General features: G+C 42.3%; 1 protein-coding gene across 2 annotated transcripts in view; it reads left to right on the top strand.

Moving 5' to 3' along the window:
• Window positions 1-15,804, top strand: part of UGP2 (UDP-glucose pyrophosphorylase 2) — a 96,480-nt gene extending 80,676 nt beyond the window's left edge. For both annotated transcript variants that reach the window (XM_083175787.1, XM_083175786.1), the window contains exons 7-10: window positions 11,780-11,977; window positions 12,122-12,364; window positions 14,220-14,324; window positions 15,381-15,804. In XM_083175787.1, the coding sequence (XP_083031913.1) occupies window positions 11,780-11,977; window positions 12,122-12,364; window positions 14,220-14,324; window positions 15,381-15,488 (654 nt within the window). In that variant the 3' untranslated portion in view covers window positions 15,489-15,804. The remainder of the gene's footprint in view (window positions 1-11,779; window positions 11,978-12,121; window positions 12,365-14,219; window positions 14,325-15,380) is intronic.
• Window positions 15,805-18,608: the final 2,804 nt, after the last annotated feature.

Below are 18,608 nucleotides of genomic sequence, written 5' to 3'. Positions count from 1 at the left end.
CGTTATAAATTTTTTCATATAAAGAGTGTACTACTGCTACGCCTTTTTGGATTTTCGTAATTTTTTGGGCTACGGTATGGACTTTCCCGCTTAGTTCTTGTAGACATTTATGGACTTGTGTCATGTTTTCTTGCATTGTGCTTTCGTCGCTGGACGTGTCAGGTGATGGTGTGTTCTTCTCCCCCTCTGCACTGACATCTGAAATCTCGATGATATCTATAATAAGTACAGATAAAGAAATGTTTACCTTTCCACAAATGATACGTCACTATCCCATAAAGATGATTTGCAGTATACACTCACCATCTACACTGCTGGTGATCGCAATCACTTGGTGGCCCTCTGTGGTCCCTTCCATCGGCTGCGCAGCCTGGATATCATCTATAGTGACAAGGTAAAGTGACATATTACTACCCCTTGTTGTGTGTATAAAACATGTGTTGTTCTGTTGGTGTGCTGGTACAAAACCTTACCTGTTGTACTCTCCTTCTTTATTTTTAGGTTGGAGGCCCTGTCTCTGCCTTCCTCATGTCTTCTCCTGGATTGGATTTCCTCTGAGTAAAAACAAGCAACATGTCAGCAAAACACACAAAATGTAATGGATCAAGACAGTATATTAATAAAGCCACCTAGGGCATTGGACTCACTTCTTTTAATAATTCCACGAATTTTCTTGAGCTTGGCCTGCTCCTTGTGCTTCAGGTCCGACCACCGTTTTTGGAGCTGGTATTTGGACCTTCTTTTCCCAAACTTCTCCTTTATCTCCTTGCATACACGCTGCATAATAATTTCTTTTCTATAATTTGTCTTGGGGTATGTTTTTCTCGAACAATCGTAGTCCCTTCTATCCAGCATTTTGACCATCAGTTCCACCTCTGCAGATGACATGGCGGATGCGCGCGTCACTTTTTTCTCCTTGTTGTCAGCGATTTCTTTATCTGTTGTTATCAGTGCTGAATTGGAAAACAAAGGTGCTGTACTGGCCTCCCCCATATGCGGTGGCGCCAGACCCTCCGACATGGCTCCTCGATGTCCCGTGTCTGTGTGACGCGAAGCACGTGAGTGGGGCGGAGATTCCTGTGCTCATCCAATCACTGTGTTTCAAGCCACGTTCAGCACGAAAGAATATTCCGTCGTTGCTGTTGGATTGATCGGAGCAGCGCAGCGAATTTTCCGGACTGTATCGACATTTATTTCGGTGAGTATTAAAACAAAATGTGTAGTTTTCTATGACAGGGACTTCAATCTGTGGGCCATGGGTATGCTGGGGCTTGTAGTGACCGTGTATCCTATGTCCCACAGAGTTTCAACTCCTGTACTATAGCTACAGTATATCTAGTGGCCCACAGACTGAACACCTGTACATTAAATGGTTTATGGTGTGCTTTGTGTATCAAGAAAATAATATGCCTTTTTATTTTATTTTTTGGAACAGAAATTCAACCATGGCAGAAAAAAATGTCGAGTTCATGAAGGACTTCATTGAGGCCTACAGGGATCAAAATTGTCTCTGGAACACAAAATCCAGAGACCATTCCAATCGGCAAATGTAGAGTGGGTCCGGACTCGGATTGCCAATATGAGGACCGTCTTTAAAAAAGAACTGAATAAGGTTGAGTCCTCAAAGCGGTCTGGGGCAGGGGCAGACCAAGTCTATGTGCCCAGGCTGTGGTACTACGACCTGCTGGCCTTCACGGTGGACCAGGAGCTGCCCAGGGATTCGGTCAGCAACACTTCAAGGAACCAGCCTGCCCCCTCCACCTCCGCGTGCAACCAAGAGGTTTCTGATGACACCATTTGCGGCACAGTAAGTAGACGGATTTTATTTTAAATTTTTTTTTCAAACCAGATAAATATAACAGCAAGTACAGTATAAAAATTGTGAACATGTAAAATTAAAAGGGGGGGTATCGCCCCCTGCAACTGACCTCTCTGTTGGGCACAACAGAGAGGTCAGTTGCAGGGGGCGATACCCCCCCCTTTTGGTTATACATCGTCAATTTGACCTTCTCTGTGGCCCTAATTCTGGTTCTTCTCAGTGGTGGAGCTATACTCTTATCCGCCTGAGAACACAGTGATCAATATTCAGACATCGCAAGTGCATTTACCACATTTTTTGTATTTGGAACTTTTGGTTGGCATTGGTAATCCCTGGTATCTACACTGTTGTAGTCTTTCTGGCGCGGATTATTGTAATATTTTTTGTTGTCTAAAATTAACGAAATAATATCATTCTGCCAATCCACAGCGCCAACACCAATAAAATACTGCATGTATTCATCCCTGTTAATTTAGCACGCATAGATGCATTTCTGGTGTTTAAATTAGTATTTGGTATGTCTGGTATCTAAATAATTAGTTTCCAGAGATGCCAGTCATAACGCCTCTTCAACTAGCTCACTTTCATCCATGGCAGCAACATGGTGGTGTGTGGGCTGCGTTCTTCTGCGTAGATATAAAAATATATGGAAGTCTTAAAAATCGATAGTGATACATCATCTTGTTTTGTTACAGCCATCGCTATTTGCCGAGGAGGAATCTTCGGCATCGCTGGAGGTGGCATCACAGCTGCCTTCACCGGCCCTCTGCTCCACCCCCACACCAACCGCCACGACCAGCGCTGAACCTCAAGCAAGCGCTCAAAGTACAGCAGAAGCACCATCAAGAAGAGGGCGCAAAAGGCCGAGGCAGACTCCAGATGCTGCGGACGTGGCAACCACCAAGATCCTGGAGTCTGCCAACAGATTGATGAGCATGGAGGAGGATGATGCGGACCGGGTGGGGAGTGTATTAGCTGACAATTTGCGAAAGTTGGACCCGGCTACAAGGGTGGAGGTAGAGCGCATATTTTATGAGACGCTGTACCGGGCCCGTGTGGGGACTCTGTCCCGGCACACACGGCTCACCGATGAGACCCCTCTGCCTAGGGTTGAATTTCAACCCATCAGCCCAGCTCCTATACCCCAACAAGCGGTATTTCACCCGGTGCAATATCCCCAGTATCAACATTTCCAGCCACCAACTGGGCAAAGGCAGCACCAACCGGCAACGTCGGCTAATACGCTCCCACCAGGTCCACCTGGTGGCCCCTTCCAGAGTTTAGTGGAAAGTCCATCTCCCTCCCAACCACCGATGGATACAGGGGATTATGGGGTGGGACAAGTTTACCACCATATGTAAATATTTTATATAGTTTATTTAAGTGCATTATTGTTTTAAATATTTTTATGTTTAAGTATTTCTTTATTATTTATTTACTTGTTATTTATGTTATATTTTTTATAAGTTTATAAGTTATTAATTTATATAAAAATTAAAAATTCTGTAATCTAGTTGGTGTCCGTGTGAAAATATCATTTACCATGCAGGGTGACTATAGGGCACAGATATACATATGGGGTACATGCATGTTGTTTCAATATTTACCTTCATGTATTGCTCCTGGAGACTGTACAAAAGTACCAGGAGAAATTGGCATAGAAATAGGTGTGGTGGAGCAACTACTTGCTAGTACATAAACACCAGTACTGGGTACAGTCTGCACTCCAGGTGCCGTGGCATTGTGCCCTCCAGGAATGCCTGGCACCTGAGTACTACCACTCACTTGCCGTGATTCGGCCTCCACCTCCCCCTCCTTGCTGCAAGAAGACGCAGAGGACAACTTGTGCGGAACTGTGAGTATACAAATTTTATTGGCAAAATATTGATTATTACACACCAAAAAACAATATATTTACAATGACAAAAAGGTACATTTTTAAGCAATCATGTCATTCTGCCACTCCACAGCCCCAACACCATTGAAATAATTCAAGTACTCGTCTCTTGACAACTTTGCTTGCGTTGATGCATTTCTGGTGTTTAAATTAGTTGCCAAAGCTGTCAGACCAATAGGCTCGTCAACAACTTGGCTCTCGTCCACTGTAGCCCCCAGTTGTTGTGTGTGCACCGCTTTTCTGCGCATGTAGTTGTGCAGCACACAACAGGCCAGCACCACTTTGTCAATCTTATCTAGGCGCAGATTGATGGGACTGTGAAAAATTCTGAATTTATTACTTAGAATCCCAAACGCATTTTCAACCACTCGCCTGGCACGTGACAGGCGAAAGTTAAAAATGCGTCGTTCCCTGTTCAGTGCCCTTTGTGGGTAGGGTTTAAGGACATTAGGGTGCAATGCAAAGGCCTCATCCGCCACAAAAACAAAGTTCAAACCGTGCTCATTTTCAGTCCGCTCTGGCAGATTCAGTTAATTTTTTTTCAGTTGGTCGTGGAAAAAGGTATTCTCCAGGGCTCCTCCATCTGAAACTCTACCATTTTTCCCAATGTCCACAAATACAAACTCGTATCGGGCATTAGCGATGGCCATTAGAACAATGCTGAAGAACCCCTTATAATTATAATAAAAAGATCCACTCTTTGCAGGGGGCATGATCCTGACGTGTTTGCCATCGATAGCTCCACCACAATTAGGGAAATTCCAAAGATCACGGAAATCACGTGCAATATTTTGCCTCTCCTCCTTGGTCGATGGAAACTGCAATATAAAAGTATATGCGTATTAATAATCTGTTGGGTTGATTTTAGACCCATCAGCCCTCCCCCATTGCAGCCTCAAAGCTATTACCCGCCTTATCAAAATGACCCCCCACCCACTGGTGTAAAAGATTAAATCAACAGGCATTGTAAAGATATACATATAGGGTACAGGTATGTGCACAGCTATACATATGGGGGACATGTATGTAATTTCCATATTTACCTTCATGTATTTGTCCTGTAGAACTTGGACGATGGCATCACAGGTGTCTGGTATTATCAACCCCAGCGCTTGAGATGATATTGCAGTGGTGAATCTCAGGTCGGCAAGGGTCCTGCCTGTTGCCAGGTAACGCAGCGTTGCCACCAGTCTCTGCTCTGCAGAAATAGGCCTCCTGAAATAGGTGTCCTCTCTCTCTATTAAAGGGGTAACCAGTGTCAGCAGCTCCATGAAGGTAGCGTCATCCATACGGAGATAATTCCTGAAATCATCAGGATTGTTCTCCCGTATCTCCTGTAGCAATGGCATGTGGGAGAAGGTGTCTCTCCTCAGAAGCCAGTCTCTGGTCCAGCAGCTCCGATTCTTGGTCCTTTTTCTTTTTTTAATAGCCCGCAATCTAATGGCCATAGCAGCCAAAATGCACGCACGAGCCTTCCTTCTCCTCAAGCTCATAATTAAAAAGGCCCAAATGCACCGATAGACGAACGAACGTACGTACGTATATCCAGTACAGCTAGCAATGATCTGAATAGTCACGGCTCTATTCACTGTACTACACGAACGATTCTTTGTTCCGTGATCACGCCTCGTTTTGGTATGCTCTTTTAATCCAGCCCATTATGATAATGTTGTGTACATTTTTATTGTGTGAATAGCCAGAACGGGAGAGTGTGTACGGTGGTACAATCTTTTTCTTGCGATTGTTTGGACGGGAGTACATCGGACGTCGCAAGTAAAATTGTACATATGTGTACGCGCAGATCGGTCGTATGTTTCGGACGGCCGAACGTGTATTCGGTCGATCGAACGGTCGCAAGAAAAATGAAATTGTACATATGTGTACCCAGCTTTAAGGCACACAATCAGATGCGATGCGATATCGCATCGCATACAACCATATCGCATGCGATGCGATGCGATGACCCGATTTTTCCATAGGATTCAATGTTAAAATGGACTGAGTCCATTTTAACATGGAATTCAATGGGAAAAAGGGGTCCTTTTCATACCCCTACTATCCAAGTGGGCATGGAGTTGGATATAAACCTGTGGCGAGCGTAGCGAGCCACCGAGCCCGAAGCGTGGCGAGCGGACGGTATTCTGTGTCCCCTCGCGGGGCTCGGTGGCTCGCTTTGCTCGCCACAGGTTTATATCCAACTCCATGCCCACTTGGATAGTAGGGGTATGAAAAGGACCCCTTTTCCCATTGAATTCTATGTTAAAATGGACTCAGTCCATTTTAACATTGAATCCTATAGAAAAATTGGGTCCATCGCATCGCATCGCATGCGATATGGTCGGGTGCGATGCGATGGACCCGATTTCAAAATCGGCAGCCCAGTTACTACATAAGTACCTTTTTAAGTTTATATTTGTTTTTTAAGAACGTGGAGGAGGGGCTGCAGCAACGTCCAAAATTCGAATAGGGGAGCCACACCCACCGCAAGGAAGTCAGTTTGGAGTGGCAGTTGGTAGCAGTGGGTGTGGCTTCTCTATTTGATTTTTGAACTGTGCTACATGCCCTCCTCTGGAGCCTCCCCTGCATAATACAGTACATGAAATGTTCTCCCTAATCATGAGCTTACACTGGGAACGCTTCGGAGTTCAGGCTCCACCACCGCTTTCACTGATACATTCCATTGCATTACCCAAGGCAGAGTTGTTTGTTCAGTTCATGAAAAATATGGTATACTTCTACTAGGAACACAAGTGTTAAATGACATAATGCCTATCAGGGGTGAAGCCAGCATTCTGTTGAGGCAACTAGTACCTTGTCCTTTTCCTCCCTTATAAAGTTTAGAATAGGTAACCGCTTATTGGTTCCCTTTACCAGTCTTTGCTCACAACATATGAGGAACAATAAGTCCTAGCAACCATCTGTTTCCAAATCGATCTCTGAGCTCCTCACTACTTTAGAGATCAGTGTACTCCAGTCTACATCTTCCCGTCCTTTACCCAAATCCACCAGTCTGTCAAAATGATTTTCTCTGAGCGATAATATTAACAAATGGACGACCACAGTGCATTATCCGATTAAAGGTTTTACATAGCAAAAAAAAGGCTTACTGCAAAGCCGGGAGACTTTGGCTACCAGCCACCCTTATGTTTGCAGTGCCCCCTGATGAAGTCTTGGCGACAGAACGCGTAGGAATGTGACATCACACATCTGTGCTATCAAGTCTTCTGGCTTTCCTGTGAGCCTGTTGTGTCCTAAATAAAAACTTCTTGCCGGATAATGCACTAATTGGCTCCCCACTTATTATTTTAGCTGCCAGAACATCTAATACTTATTTCTATATGAGCTTGGTGCGCTAAGTTGTAAGCTAAGAATGATTTGCAACTTCCAACAAGTCTCTCATTGAAGACAGCGGCGGATTTTAAATTCATTCTCTTCATATTGATGCTTCCCAAGGCCTTATGAAAAGGTCCCACTAGCTCAGGCATGTCCAAACTATGGCCCTCCAGCTGTTGTGAAACTACAAGTCCCACCATGCCTTGCCACAGCTTTGCTATTGGGGAAAGCTAAAAATATGGCAAGGCATGCTGGGATGTGTAGTTTCACAACAGCTGGAGGGCCACAGTTTGGACATGCCTGCACTAGCTGGTTGTGTTATAGTGGGTAATTATATGTGGCCATGAGTTAGGTTTCCAGTCCTTAAATGTAAACCACACATTTCCCCAGGCTACGTATGTACTGATAGGAGTATAGGATGTCATGAGTAAAGACCTCGCGGAATGCTGGTTATTTAGACCAGGGAATGAGCTTTTCTACAATGATCTAATAATCTTCACTGAAGTCATGTGATGTAAGGAGGGTGTTATGTTTATACTATTGGTACAAATGATCAGTACATCAGTACATTAAAGCTACAGCAAGGAATTCCGTGGCTGTTCCTTGTTATTCTTCCTTGTGCTCAAAATAATCTGCTTCTATTATGCAAGAAATGCTCATATAATATTTGTAGAACGGGCGAGTTCTGACGTAATCAGATGTTTGTTAGGAAAACCAAATATAGTAATAAATAATAGACCAGGGATCTCTAGGACCTGCATAAAGTAACTCAGTCTGAACTTTTTGTTATTGATAGTGACTTCTAATATCCATAGGATTCACAGTAGTTGAGTGGCTTATTCCATATGGAGCACTGATGTATATAGCCCAGGTAATATGTACCCAGAAAATCAACAGGTGACAGGCGATTGTCCGCACACGGGACAGTGAGACCATGGTGATTCTCCTGAAGCATGCACGGGACACAGCTGTCTGTAAAGGTAAATACACACTCTATGTTTTTTTGATCAATATCTTTCATTTTGGCCCTTCTGAATGATATTGGTCAAAATATCGTTCAGTGTGTATGCTATGAATGACGATGCGCGTACCCGCCGGTCGTTTATCAAGGTTGTTCGTTAACGGTGCAGGCCTATGGAATTTTGCAAGAAAACTTGTAAATGCTCTAAAAATGCACAGATTCCCACAATTCGCCAAATTACAACCGTCAGGGCTTGGCTTTGAGCTTTACTTGTACTTACAGAGTACTTGTTTCTTATCACTTAGTATAATATTATTTTGGCAGGACACTGTAGATTGTTTCTTTACTATTTTGAAGTCACAAGTTTCATACAGTTAGAGAAAAAAGACCAGCACCTTTCCACTTTATAGAAGTATTGGTCTAAATGTATATTTTCTGCAGCCAGTTGAGAGTTTGAAGGGTATTCAGTAAACCCCCATAAATATACAGTATAGGGTGTGGCACAAGTGAGATAGAGAATAATAAAGGAAACAATAAATATATACAAGGGGTGTAGATTATGCAACAGAAACATACTCTCCATGCGGTCATGTTGCACTAATTTCCGTGTGTATTATACTTACAGCCTTTATACCAGCTTTATTGGTCCAAGATTTTAACCCTTCCTTCATGTTTATGCTGTTGGAATAAAGGAAAAATTACCTATGGATCCATGCACTATGGATATATATATATATATATATATATATATATATATATATATATATATATATATATATATACACATACATACATACATACATACACATCAAAAAAAATATGTATATATATATATATATATACACACACACACACACACACGAAGATGACCCAACTGCACCTCCAAAGATCACGCAGCTACTCTATAAAATCATCCCTGTTAGCGGGAGACAGGAGGAGGGTAGAAATGGTATAAATAGCGAGCGCTAATGAAATCCACCACCTTAATAGATTTCACCAATGGTCATTTTTTACAACTATAAAGTGTATATACAACTGGTAACAATAAAAAATAGTTTCTATTAAAATGATTCTTTAAAACTTCATGATCCACATGTGTTCGCTCAGTTCATTATAGTAGTAGATGACACAAGGTGAGTCCGAGCTCTACCCATTTTTCGATCATTGGATATTGAAAATCTAAGAATTTGTCTTAAAAGACCTCTTTTGCATTATATTTTCGACATACTGCCTATATGTTTAACCTCTGAAGTCTGTATAGACGAAACGCATAAGGTTTGGACTCACCTTGTGTCGTCTACTACTATAATGAACTGAATGAACAAATGTGGATCATGAAGTTTTAAAGAATCATTTTAATAGAAACTATTTTTCTTGTTACCAGTTGTATGTACACTTTATAGTTGTAAAAAAATGACCATTGGTGAAATTTATTAAGGTGGTGGATTTCATTAGCACCCTCTATTTATACCAGATAGATAGATAGATATAGAGAGAGAGAGAGATTAAATAAATGAAGTCCTACAGGTTGTAGCTCTCAACATCCCTGATTATAAACCAGTATTTTTGGTGTGAGGAAATTATTCCATGCAAAAGCAAATAACAAAATGTGGTTTGCCTGGTGTTGACGAAGGAGTCCAGAACAATCTGTACCTCACCTACCTCACAATCCTCACCACCACCTACAAGGCTCTTTCCTCCTCCACCGCTCCTTACCTCTCTTCACTGATCTCTATCCACACTCCCTCCCGTCCTCTTCGCTCCATCGCTGACCGCCGACTGACCTCTCACCTAATCACCTCCTCCCACTCCCGTGTCCAAGACTTCTCTCGCGCTGCCCCCCTGCACTGGAACAACCTCCCACCACCCATCAGGCTTTCTGATTCCCTTACCTCCTTCAAGCGCTCCCTCAAAACCCACTTTTTTCGACTAGCCTATCCCTCCTCCTAACCTCTTTTTGATCCTCCTATCCTGCCTCCATTCCCATCCATTCCTACTTATTCTATTGTTTTTCATTTGTCCACCCACCTCCTTTTAGTATGTTAACTCTTATGAGTAGGGTCCTCCTTCCTCACATACTCACCCTACCTCTTTACCTCACCTGTGCTCCTGTCCTGTTCTTCCCTTCCTCTACGTCATCTTCAGTCTCCTCGACAATTTTGACACCTACTTCTGAACTGATGCTGATTTTAGTTCTACCAGCTATACCCCTATTCATACTGTATTTTTCAACACACCCTGTACATTACCTTGTAATTTGTTTTTTGTTTGCTATGTACGGCGCTGCGGACACTTTGCGGCGCCTTATAAATAAACGTACAACTACTACTAGAACAATCACCACGCGTTTCACCGGTGCTCTGCTCTATTATCCAGAAGAGCGTAAGAATTATTAACTGCTTGTCTTGCTTTGCCTGGCGGTAACAACCCTGGGATCCACTAGACCTGATAAAATCCTTTCAGGCTGCAAGGCGAGCTCGGGGAGGACAGAAACAATTTTACTAGAAATGAGAAACACAAATATAAGTTATTCATAAAACCATTATCTACAAATGGGAATGTATAAGAGTGCTAGTAACGTGTTTATTACTTGTTAATATACCATATCTTAGGCTTATGACTAATAATCACACTGCCACATATATTGGAAAATGAGGAGTATCTCTAGTGACATTGTCACAACTCTTCTGTGTTTTGTGTCTTTACACTTAGTATGACATAGGCTGGGTTCTGCGCACCATAATGATCAGACTTATTAGATGCTGGTAGCTATGTGGTCTATGGTGGTAATTACATAGCCCATATATTCCTGGCCGGCGCAATGATTATTTTCGACCAGGGATTCTCAAACTCTGTCCTCAGGACCCCACACAGTTCACGTTTTCAAGGTCTCCCAACCGGTGCACGCATTACTCATTGACATATTTTAAAAGGTCCACAGGTGGAGCTAATTAATTCACTTGTGATTCTGTGAGGAGACCTGCAAAACAGAGCACATGCAGGAGTTCTACGATGATGAAACAAGTGTCTCCAATACAATAGTTATGCACAGAATCCTATACAATGAAAGGCTAAAGCTGCTCCTCACCTCTATGGGGGTCAAGTGTTTTTTGCACACTGCCTGGTGGAGAAAGTCAAGTGTTGCTCCATTTGAGTGGCAGCCGCATCCGCTGACACATGTTGTCCACCATTTTGACATTCTGTTAACTATTTATATTACAAAAATAAGCAGGCACTTCCTCATCTTTGCGGCCACCGTCTACGCTACAGAACTTACGTACTGTACGGCGAGCCCTGAGATGAAATAATATGTTTCCAGAAAAATGTTTGGCGGTATAACAGCAGAAACCAGCAAGAAAAAAAGCAGTGTCAGGTCAGGCATCTTTGTCTATCACCACCCTGGGACCACGCCACCACCCTGGGTCCACGCAACCCTCCTGTGTCCACGTTACCATTTAATACCTTTTAGTAAAGTTGTGGCGAGCAGAGCAAGCCACCGAGCCCGAAGCATGGCGAATGAAGCAAGCCTGCGGGGACAATGGTGCTGCTCAAAAAATGCCTCTAGAGCAGATTTGTAACTGTTCCCTCGCCGAAAATCCTTACAGTGGTTAAGTAGCGACTAACGTAACTGTCGTAGCGGTGACCAAAAAGCATTTTAAAACCAAAATCAGTATATAAGTAATGTATGTTTATAGTTCTAGTTTTAATATACAAATACTCTGGCTTCTCATTCAATTTTAATTTTCTTTGCTTTTCTTTCAACCCAAAGGGAGGCACGTTGACGCAGTACGAAGGAAAGCTGCGGCTGGTGGAAATTGCGCAGGTCCCCAAACCACATGTGGATGAGTTTAAGTCCGTATCTAAATTTAAGATCTTCAATACAAATAATTTGTGGATATCTTTGTCAGCAGTCAAGCGGTTACAGGAAGCCAATGCTATTGATATGGAAATCATCGTTAATCCCAAGGTAAATTTCACAGAATGATTTATTGTGTATTTGTCTGTAAATAGATCTGCAAATAATTGTAGCCTTGTTGTGTATGTAGTGTGGAAGTAGGTGTGAAACCGGTGCCACTATCTAAGAATGCATCTTGCCGCTGTGTCTTTTCAGACCTTGGATGGAGGTTTAAATGTGGTCCAACTGGAGACGGCCGTGGGTGCCGCCATTAAAAGTTTTGAGAACTCTCTGGGCATCAATGTCCCCCGAAGCCGGTTCCTGCCCGTGAAAACCACATCGGATCTGCTGCTCGTTATGTCCAACCTGTACAGTCTTAATGCAGGGTCGCTGACCATGAGTGAGAAGAGGGAATTTCCCACCGTGCCACTGGTCAAACTGGGGAGCTCGTTCACCAAGGTGAGGACCGATATCAACGGGAGGTTCACCAAAGTGACACCAACGCCCTAATCTTTTATTTAGCACATCCATGTACCTTCTAAATGTGGAAGAACTGGTTTAGTAGAAAAATATTTGTGCTTATTGATCTAGTCATTGTATAGAGACTGGCCAACCCTTATTACCTCCCCTATTCTCCTCTAAGCTGCTCTATTATCAATTATTGTAAGGGGGGAATTTACTAAGATGGGATGTTTCACATGGGAGGTTGCTCTGGGCAACCAATCAGATTCTACTTCATTGTTTAGAAGATAATAGATAGTATCTAATTGGTTGCCACATAGTAACATCATATCTGAAATAGAAAGATCTTAGTAAGTTTCCCCCTGTTTTGCTTTGAACTAGAGCTATGTTGGTGCTCTCACTGCATCTAGTGTGCACCCAGAGATTGCGGTAGATTCTTGTTAGTTCAGAGGAGTAATGGTACGTACACACTAGATCAGGGCTGGGCAACACCAGATGTTAATGAACTACACATCCCAGGATGCTTTGCATTAGTTTTGCTATGTGGCCATGCTGAAACTGATGCAAGGCATGCTGGGATGTGTAGTTCATCAACATCTGGAGGGCCGGTGTTGCCCTGCACTAGATGATATATCAAACTATAGGATCGATAATGATGCACACTCTTGCGGGTCCTTAGCGATGTCCTCTATGCATGCACTGCGACATATCATCTCGCCTGTCTCTTCGACCCCCCTCATCCCCTGCAGTCACAGCCGCCATTGCGAAGTGTACACCACTCGTTGCTCCCAATATGGCGCTGGGTACACATTGTCCAATCATTAGACTCTAATGTGTACCCAGCTTAAAAACCAGTGTTTTGCTAGCTGATTCCACTATCTTTGTTAGATAGTGTCTCATTGTCAGCCGGTAGTAACATTTGATTTTTTAAATGTTGAGTACAAGTAAATACAAATAAAGTTCATGTATTAGAGCAGCGCTGGCCAACCCTATAATATAAAAACACTTTTTTGTAAATATGTGAAATAAGTACAATTCTATTCCATCCAAGACCAAATGTTCTAAAGAATATATACCGTAGTATGCTGCTTATAGTTTTTTTCGGCATCACATGATCTTCAGGTTATGCTGTTTTTCTCTTCTTTTTTTTTTTTTGCAGCTCACTGTTTTTATATATTCTACAATAAAAAAAATGTACATTTAATTTCAAAGTACCAGTTATTGCTGCAGTACAGTACAGATTGCGGCACTGTGCTTACAAGGCTACTGTATTAAACTGGAAGCCACTCAGGACCTACAATAGTCGAGTGGAAATACCTTTGGTTTTTGCAGTGCACTGCTCTTCTACACACAGCGGAGGCTGAATTAATATTTAGCCTGTACATTCATTAGGATCGATGGACATAATGTTGAGTCTGACGATGCAGGGCTGCCACTAGTTCCTAATTAATGTTGCAGGAATGTGAACCCACAAAACCTGAGTCCTGAGGAGAACAGCTTGTGCATCACGGCCAGGGGGCAGACTGGTAGAGGATCCTGCACAACTGCTCCATTTATACTATATACAGTCAGAGTGGCCGGGCCACATACTCTGCCTGTTTCCCTGGCACAGTGGCCGCAGTAGCTAAACTCTTCCCTAGATTCTGTACTAAGATGGTCCTTCTACTTGGTCTGGAATTTCTGCATATTTTTTTGTTTACCGCTTGGTGAGTACTGTGTGAGCTGTAACTTCAAATACTTACTCTCTTTGGAAGTCTGGGGATTTGAGCCAAACCGGTCGGGCAGCCTGTATTCCTTGCTTCGGTCCTGTGACATTTGCCGAGTGTGATCTTATTTCTTGCTATATTTTTAGGTACAAGATTATTTGATGAGGTTTGAGAGCATACCAGATATGCTGGAGCTGGATCATCTCACTGTGTCCGGAGACGTGACCTTCGGGAAAAATGTAGTACTGAAGGTGAGTACAGAGAGCTGAGGAGGGTTCCTCGGAAGTCTCAGCCCCTCAGAATGCTCCCTATTCATCGGGGGATCTCTACATCACCACAATGCATGGTGTATGAGCAGAAGGGAAGAATGGCGCTCATACCATTCCTTAATAACAATAGAGGAAGCAAACACAATGTTTACCTAAGCTTTAGCAGTGCTGTAAGGAGGCCGCGTCACAGCTGTTCTCTGTTTGCCAAGCAAATAGTTTGACATAGATTCAGGTTATTCTAAGACTATTTTGCATTAGAGCAGACCGATCATATCTTATTTTTCAATCAAATTGGAAGTTTGCACTTATTCCCTTATTAGTATCACGGTATTTTTGCCTATTTTGAATTCTTATCGCTTAATAGTCTAAAAGGCACCAAAATGACATAAAGGTAAACTCTGTATACAAGAAAAAGTCTAGGAGAAGGGGGTGTATACAAAAACGTCTCTATGTATCCCAGGAATGCCTCTCAGAAAGATCTTTTTGGTTTCATTTATTTATAAATTAATTACCATTACATTTACCTGCGTATATTGGGGCCAATTCAGTTCGTACAGGTCGGAATTCGTCCCCGTCCCTGACGTTTTTGCTGTGCGCGCGCGCATTGTCGCCGATGCGCATGTGCTAGTCCCGGCTGTGATGAGCACCTTTGTCTAAGTTTCTATGAGTGACAGGCAGGGGGGTGTTCTGCACAACGATTTATGTGAGTGCCCACAAAAACGGTGGGTGCGCCCAGAGAAATGCTGTGCGGACCCCGGTTCCCCTTATTTTCTGATAACCAGCACCGGGGTAGTATACTGTTAGAGCAGCGAAACAACACACAGTGACCACATTAATCAGTCCCGTGCATGCTCAGGAGTATCGGATAAAGAATATCTAGCGTAGTAGCTATACTGCTCCAGTTTTGTCTGGGTAGGGGAGAAACCCCCACACCGTTCACTCATTCACAAAGATATAGTGCCATTTATATTTTATTTATTTCACACTAGGCTGCTTGTGAGTAGCTAAAATAATCTGGTTTTCTTTTCTTTGTCCTAGGGTACAGTTATCATCATTGCAAATCACGGTGACCGCATTGACATCCCTCCCGGCGCAGTATTAGAAAACAAAATCGTGTCTGGAAACCTGCGGATCTTGGATCACTGAGATCCCCTCTGCACATAGCTATTTTTATGAATGATGTACAGGGCACACTAAGATTTATAGTCCAGCCGGTCCGTGCTGACAGAACTGACCTCTGCCATCCTTGCACATTTTTTTGTCAGTATTGTCGTTTGTGTGTTATATAGTATTTACATGGGGAAAAAAAAAAGAGTCCCCCCCCCCCCACTATATTTGCAAGCAATAAATATAATATTTAGTAATCTAAGGAAAAAAGAGAATCCCTGGTAATGATGAAGTGTATTTAAAGTGCAATACTGTCCTGACGTGAAAAAAAAATAAAAGGAAAAATTAAGACGTACGTGTGTGTGTGTGTTACTATTACATGATCACTTCTGTTCTTTGTTTTTTCATTTGCTAAATATTCAGTTTTTTTTTTTTATTATTAAATGACAATTTAATACCTTTAATTGCATATAATCTGCTCTAGGCAAAATACTGGTTTGGCTCTCTTCTGCTTGTCAAAAAAAAGCCCCTTTAACAAAGGAGTTCCAGTGACCAATAGAAACTAGGCTGCTTAATCAATGATCCAATCTACAGCTGTTAGTTGGGGAAAAATACTATACAGGTTGAGTATCCCTTATTCAGATATCAGTTATCCAAATTATTCCGAAAACCATCGTTTCCAGAATGTGATTTTTCTTTTTCTTGCTAAAAGCACTACTGGGGGCCATGATATGTAACTGGCACTACTGGGGACATGATATGTAACTGGTACTACTGGGGACATGATATGTAACTGGCACTACTGGGGGACATGATATGTAACTGGCACTACTGGGGGACCTGGTATGTAACTGGCACTACTGGGGACCTGGTATGTAACTGGCACTACTGGGGGACCTGGTATGTAACTGGCACTACTGGGGGACCTGGTATGTAACTGGCACTACGGGGGACCTGGTATGTAACTGGCACTACGGGGGACCTGGTATGTAACTGGCACTACTGGGGGACCTGGTATGTAACTGGCACTACTGGGGGACCTGGTATGTAACTGGCACTACTGGGGGACCTGGTATGTAACTGGCACTACTGGGGGACCTGGTATGTAACTGGCACTACTGGGGACCTGGTATGTAAATGGCACTACTGGGGACATGATATGTAACTGGCACATTATATGTAATTGGCACTACTAGGGACATTGGGGCAGATGTACTAACCAGCTTTAAGTGCATTTCTGCACTTAACACTGGTTAACTGGGGGGGGGGGGGGGGTTACGTTTCCCCAATGTTTTACTAGCGCACCTAACATGCGCTAGCCGGGAGGGGGATAAGGAGAGCCGTTCACGATGGGCATAACGGCTCTCCCTATCGGCTTTGGGGGAGTTGATACATCTGCCTATAACATTTGCTTGCTTCTCCATGTTATGCTGGAGAAGCGGGACTCGTTATTTAAAAAACGTTATAGGCAGATTGATACATCTGCCCCATTATATGTAATTGGCACTACTAAGGACATTATATGTAACTGGCACTACTGGGGCCAAGATATGTAACTGGCACTAAATATGTGCAAGAAAATGTTTGCTTGGCATTAAAATTCAGTGTAGTACACAAACTTTGTTTCATGCACATCTTCTATATAATAAGTTGAAGTGTGTGTGTGTGTGTGTGTGCGTTTCTGTTGCATTGCGGGCACACCGTGGCACTCAGAGTCGCCAAATTTGGCAACAAGGTACCTCTGGACCTGGTGGTGTGCATCTCAAAGCCTTTTTTGGGAAATTTCACTTAGAAATGTAAAAAAAACACCAAGGTTCAATTTGCCTTAATTAATGATCTGGAAAAAAGATAGACGATCTGGGAAACCGAAGACAAAGGAACAACACCACACCTGCGTTCATTGCTGTCATTTAGTATGAATGCAAACACATTCTAGCATTATGGTGAAGGCTTTTAACAATTGGGAATAATTGGGGAAATACACAGACCACACATCACACACACATGTACGTACGCACACACAGCACACCACACACACATATACTGTATACGTAACACACCACACATACTTTTTTTTTTTTAATCTTAAACTTTTTATTGAGTTTTTCCATATAAAAGACATACTTATATTACATAAATCACGAACAAAAATAGTAATAAAAAAAAAATATACATTTGAGTTACAAAATTGAGGTCGAGTGTTTTCACTGTAACACCCCTTTAGTTGTTCGTTAGCTGCCGCGCTTGTTACTTATCCATTTAACAATATATTGCTATCCGCCCGACGGAGTGGTTCTCCTCGGGTACACAGGAGACAGGGTTGCCACGTAGTAATTTACTTATTAGCTGTAGTGTTTACAGGGTCGTTTACAGTAGAAGAATGGGAAGTAGCTTATATTCTCTACATGCTTGAGTCATATGTTGAGTATCGGTCATTGGTTTCTACATTTGTTGTTGATATTGCTTGTTGTTAGTCGCACATAGCTGACAGGAAGCAAGAAAGAGGGGCATTTTTCGTATGCCATACGTGTTTCTAAATTGTTATACCTTATTTTACTTCAGTGCCCATCTACTCGTGTGACCTTGGTGCCCGGGGTTTCCTATATTACCCTGACTTATTGAGTAATTAATAGTGTGACTATCCTTACTCTAACTCTTTTAATTTTAAATCATGCAATCTTTTCAATGTGTTTACTTGTCATATCCTAATATTTTATAATAAAGGTGCTTATATCATTCTATTAAAAGTGCGTTTGGTTTCTTGTGTTTTTTTTTTTATTTATTTATTTATTTATTTTTATATTTTTTTATTCCTTGTAGTATATGGAGTTAATCCATCCGTGCCAAATCAGGTTAAATTTAACTAAAGTGTTATTCCTTAAATATATATACTTTTCTTGCTTAATAGTGAAATTGACCAATGACTTCCAGCTGTTATATTCTGGGGGGTTCTTGGACATCCAGTTTCTACCCACAATCACTTTTGCTATTGCACATAAGTTAAGAATATACGTTTTTTCATAGCCCATTATTTTTTCGTCTACCATCCCCAATAAACAACATCTTGGGGTTAGGAGTTTCTTGGTAATCCCTGTATTCGCTATAGTGACTTTCACTTTTCCCCAAAATTCTGCGACTCTATGACAGTTCCATATTAGA

The sequence above is a fragment of the Crinia signifera genome, chromosome 3 (genome assembly GCF_055691185.1).
Source record: "Crinia signifera chromosome 3, ASM5569118v1, whole genome shotgun sequence".
In the NCBI taxonomy this organism is placed as follows: Eukaryota; Metazoa; Chordata; class Amphibia; order Anura; family Myobatrachidae; genus Crinia; species Crinia signifera.
The sequence above is the reverse complement of the archived record's forward strand: the minus strand, read 5'-3'. Positions and strand labels throughout refer to the sequence as shown.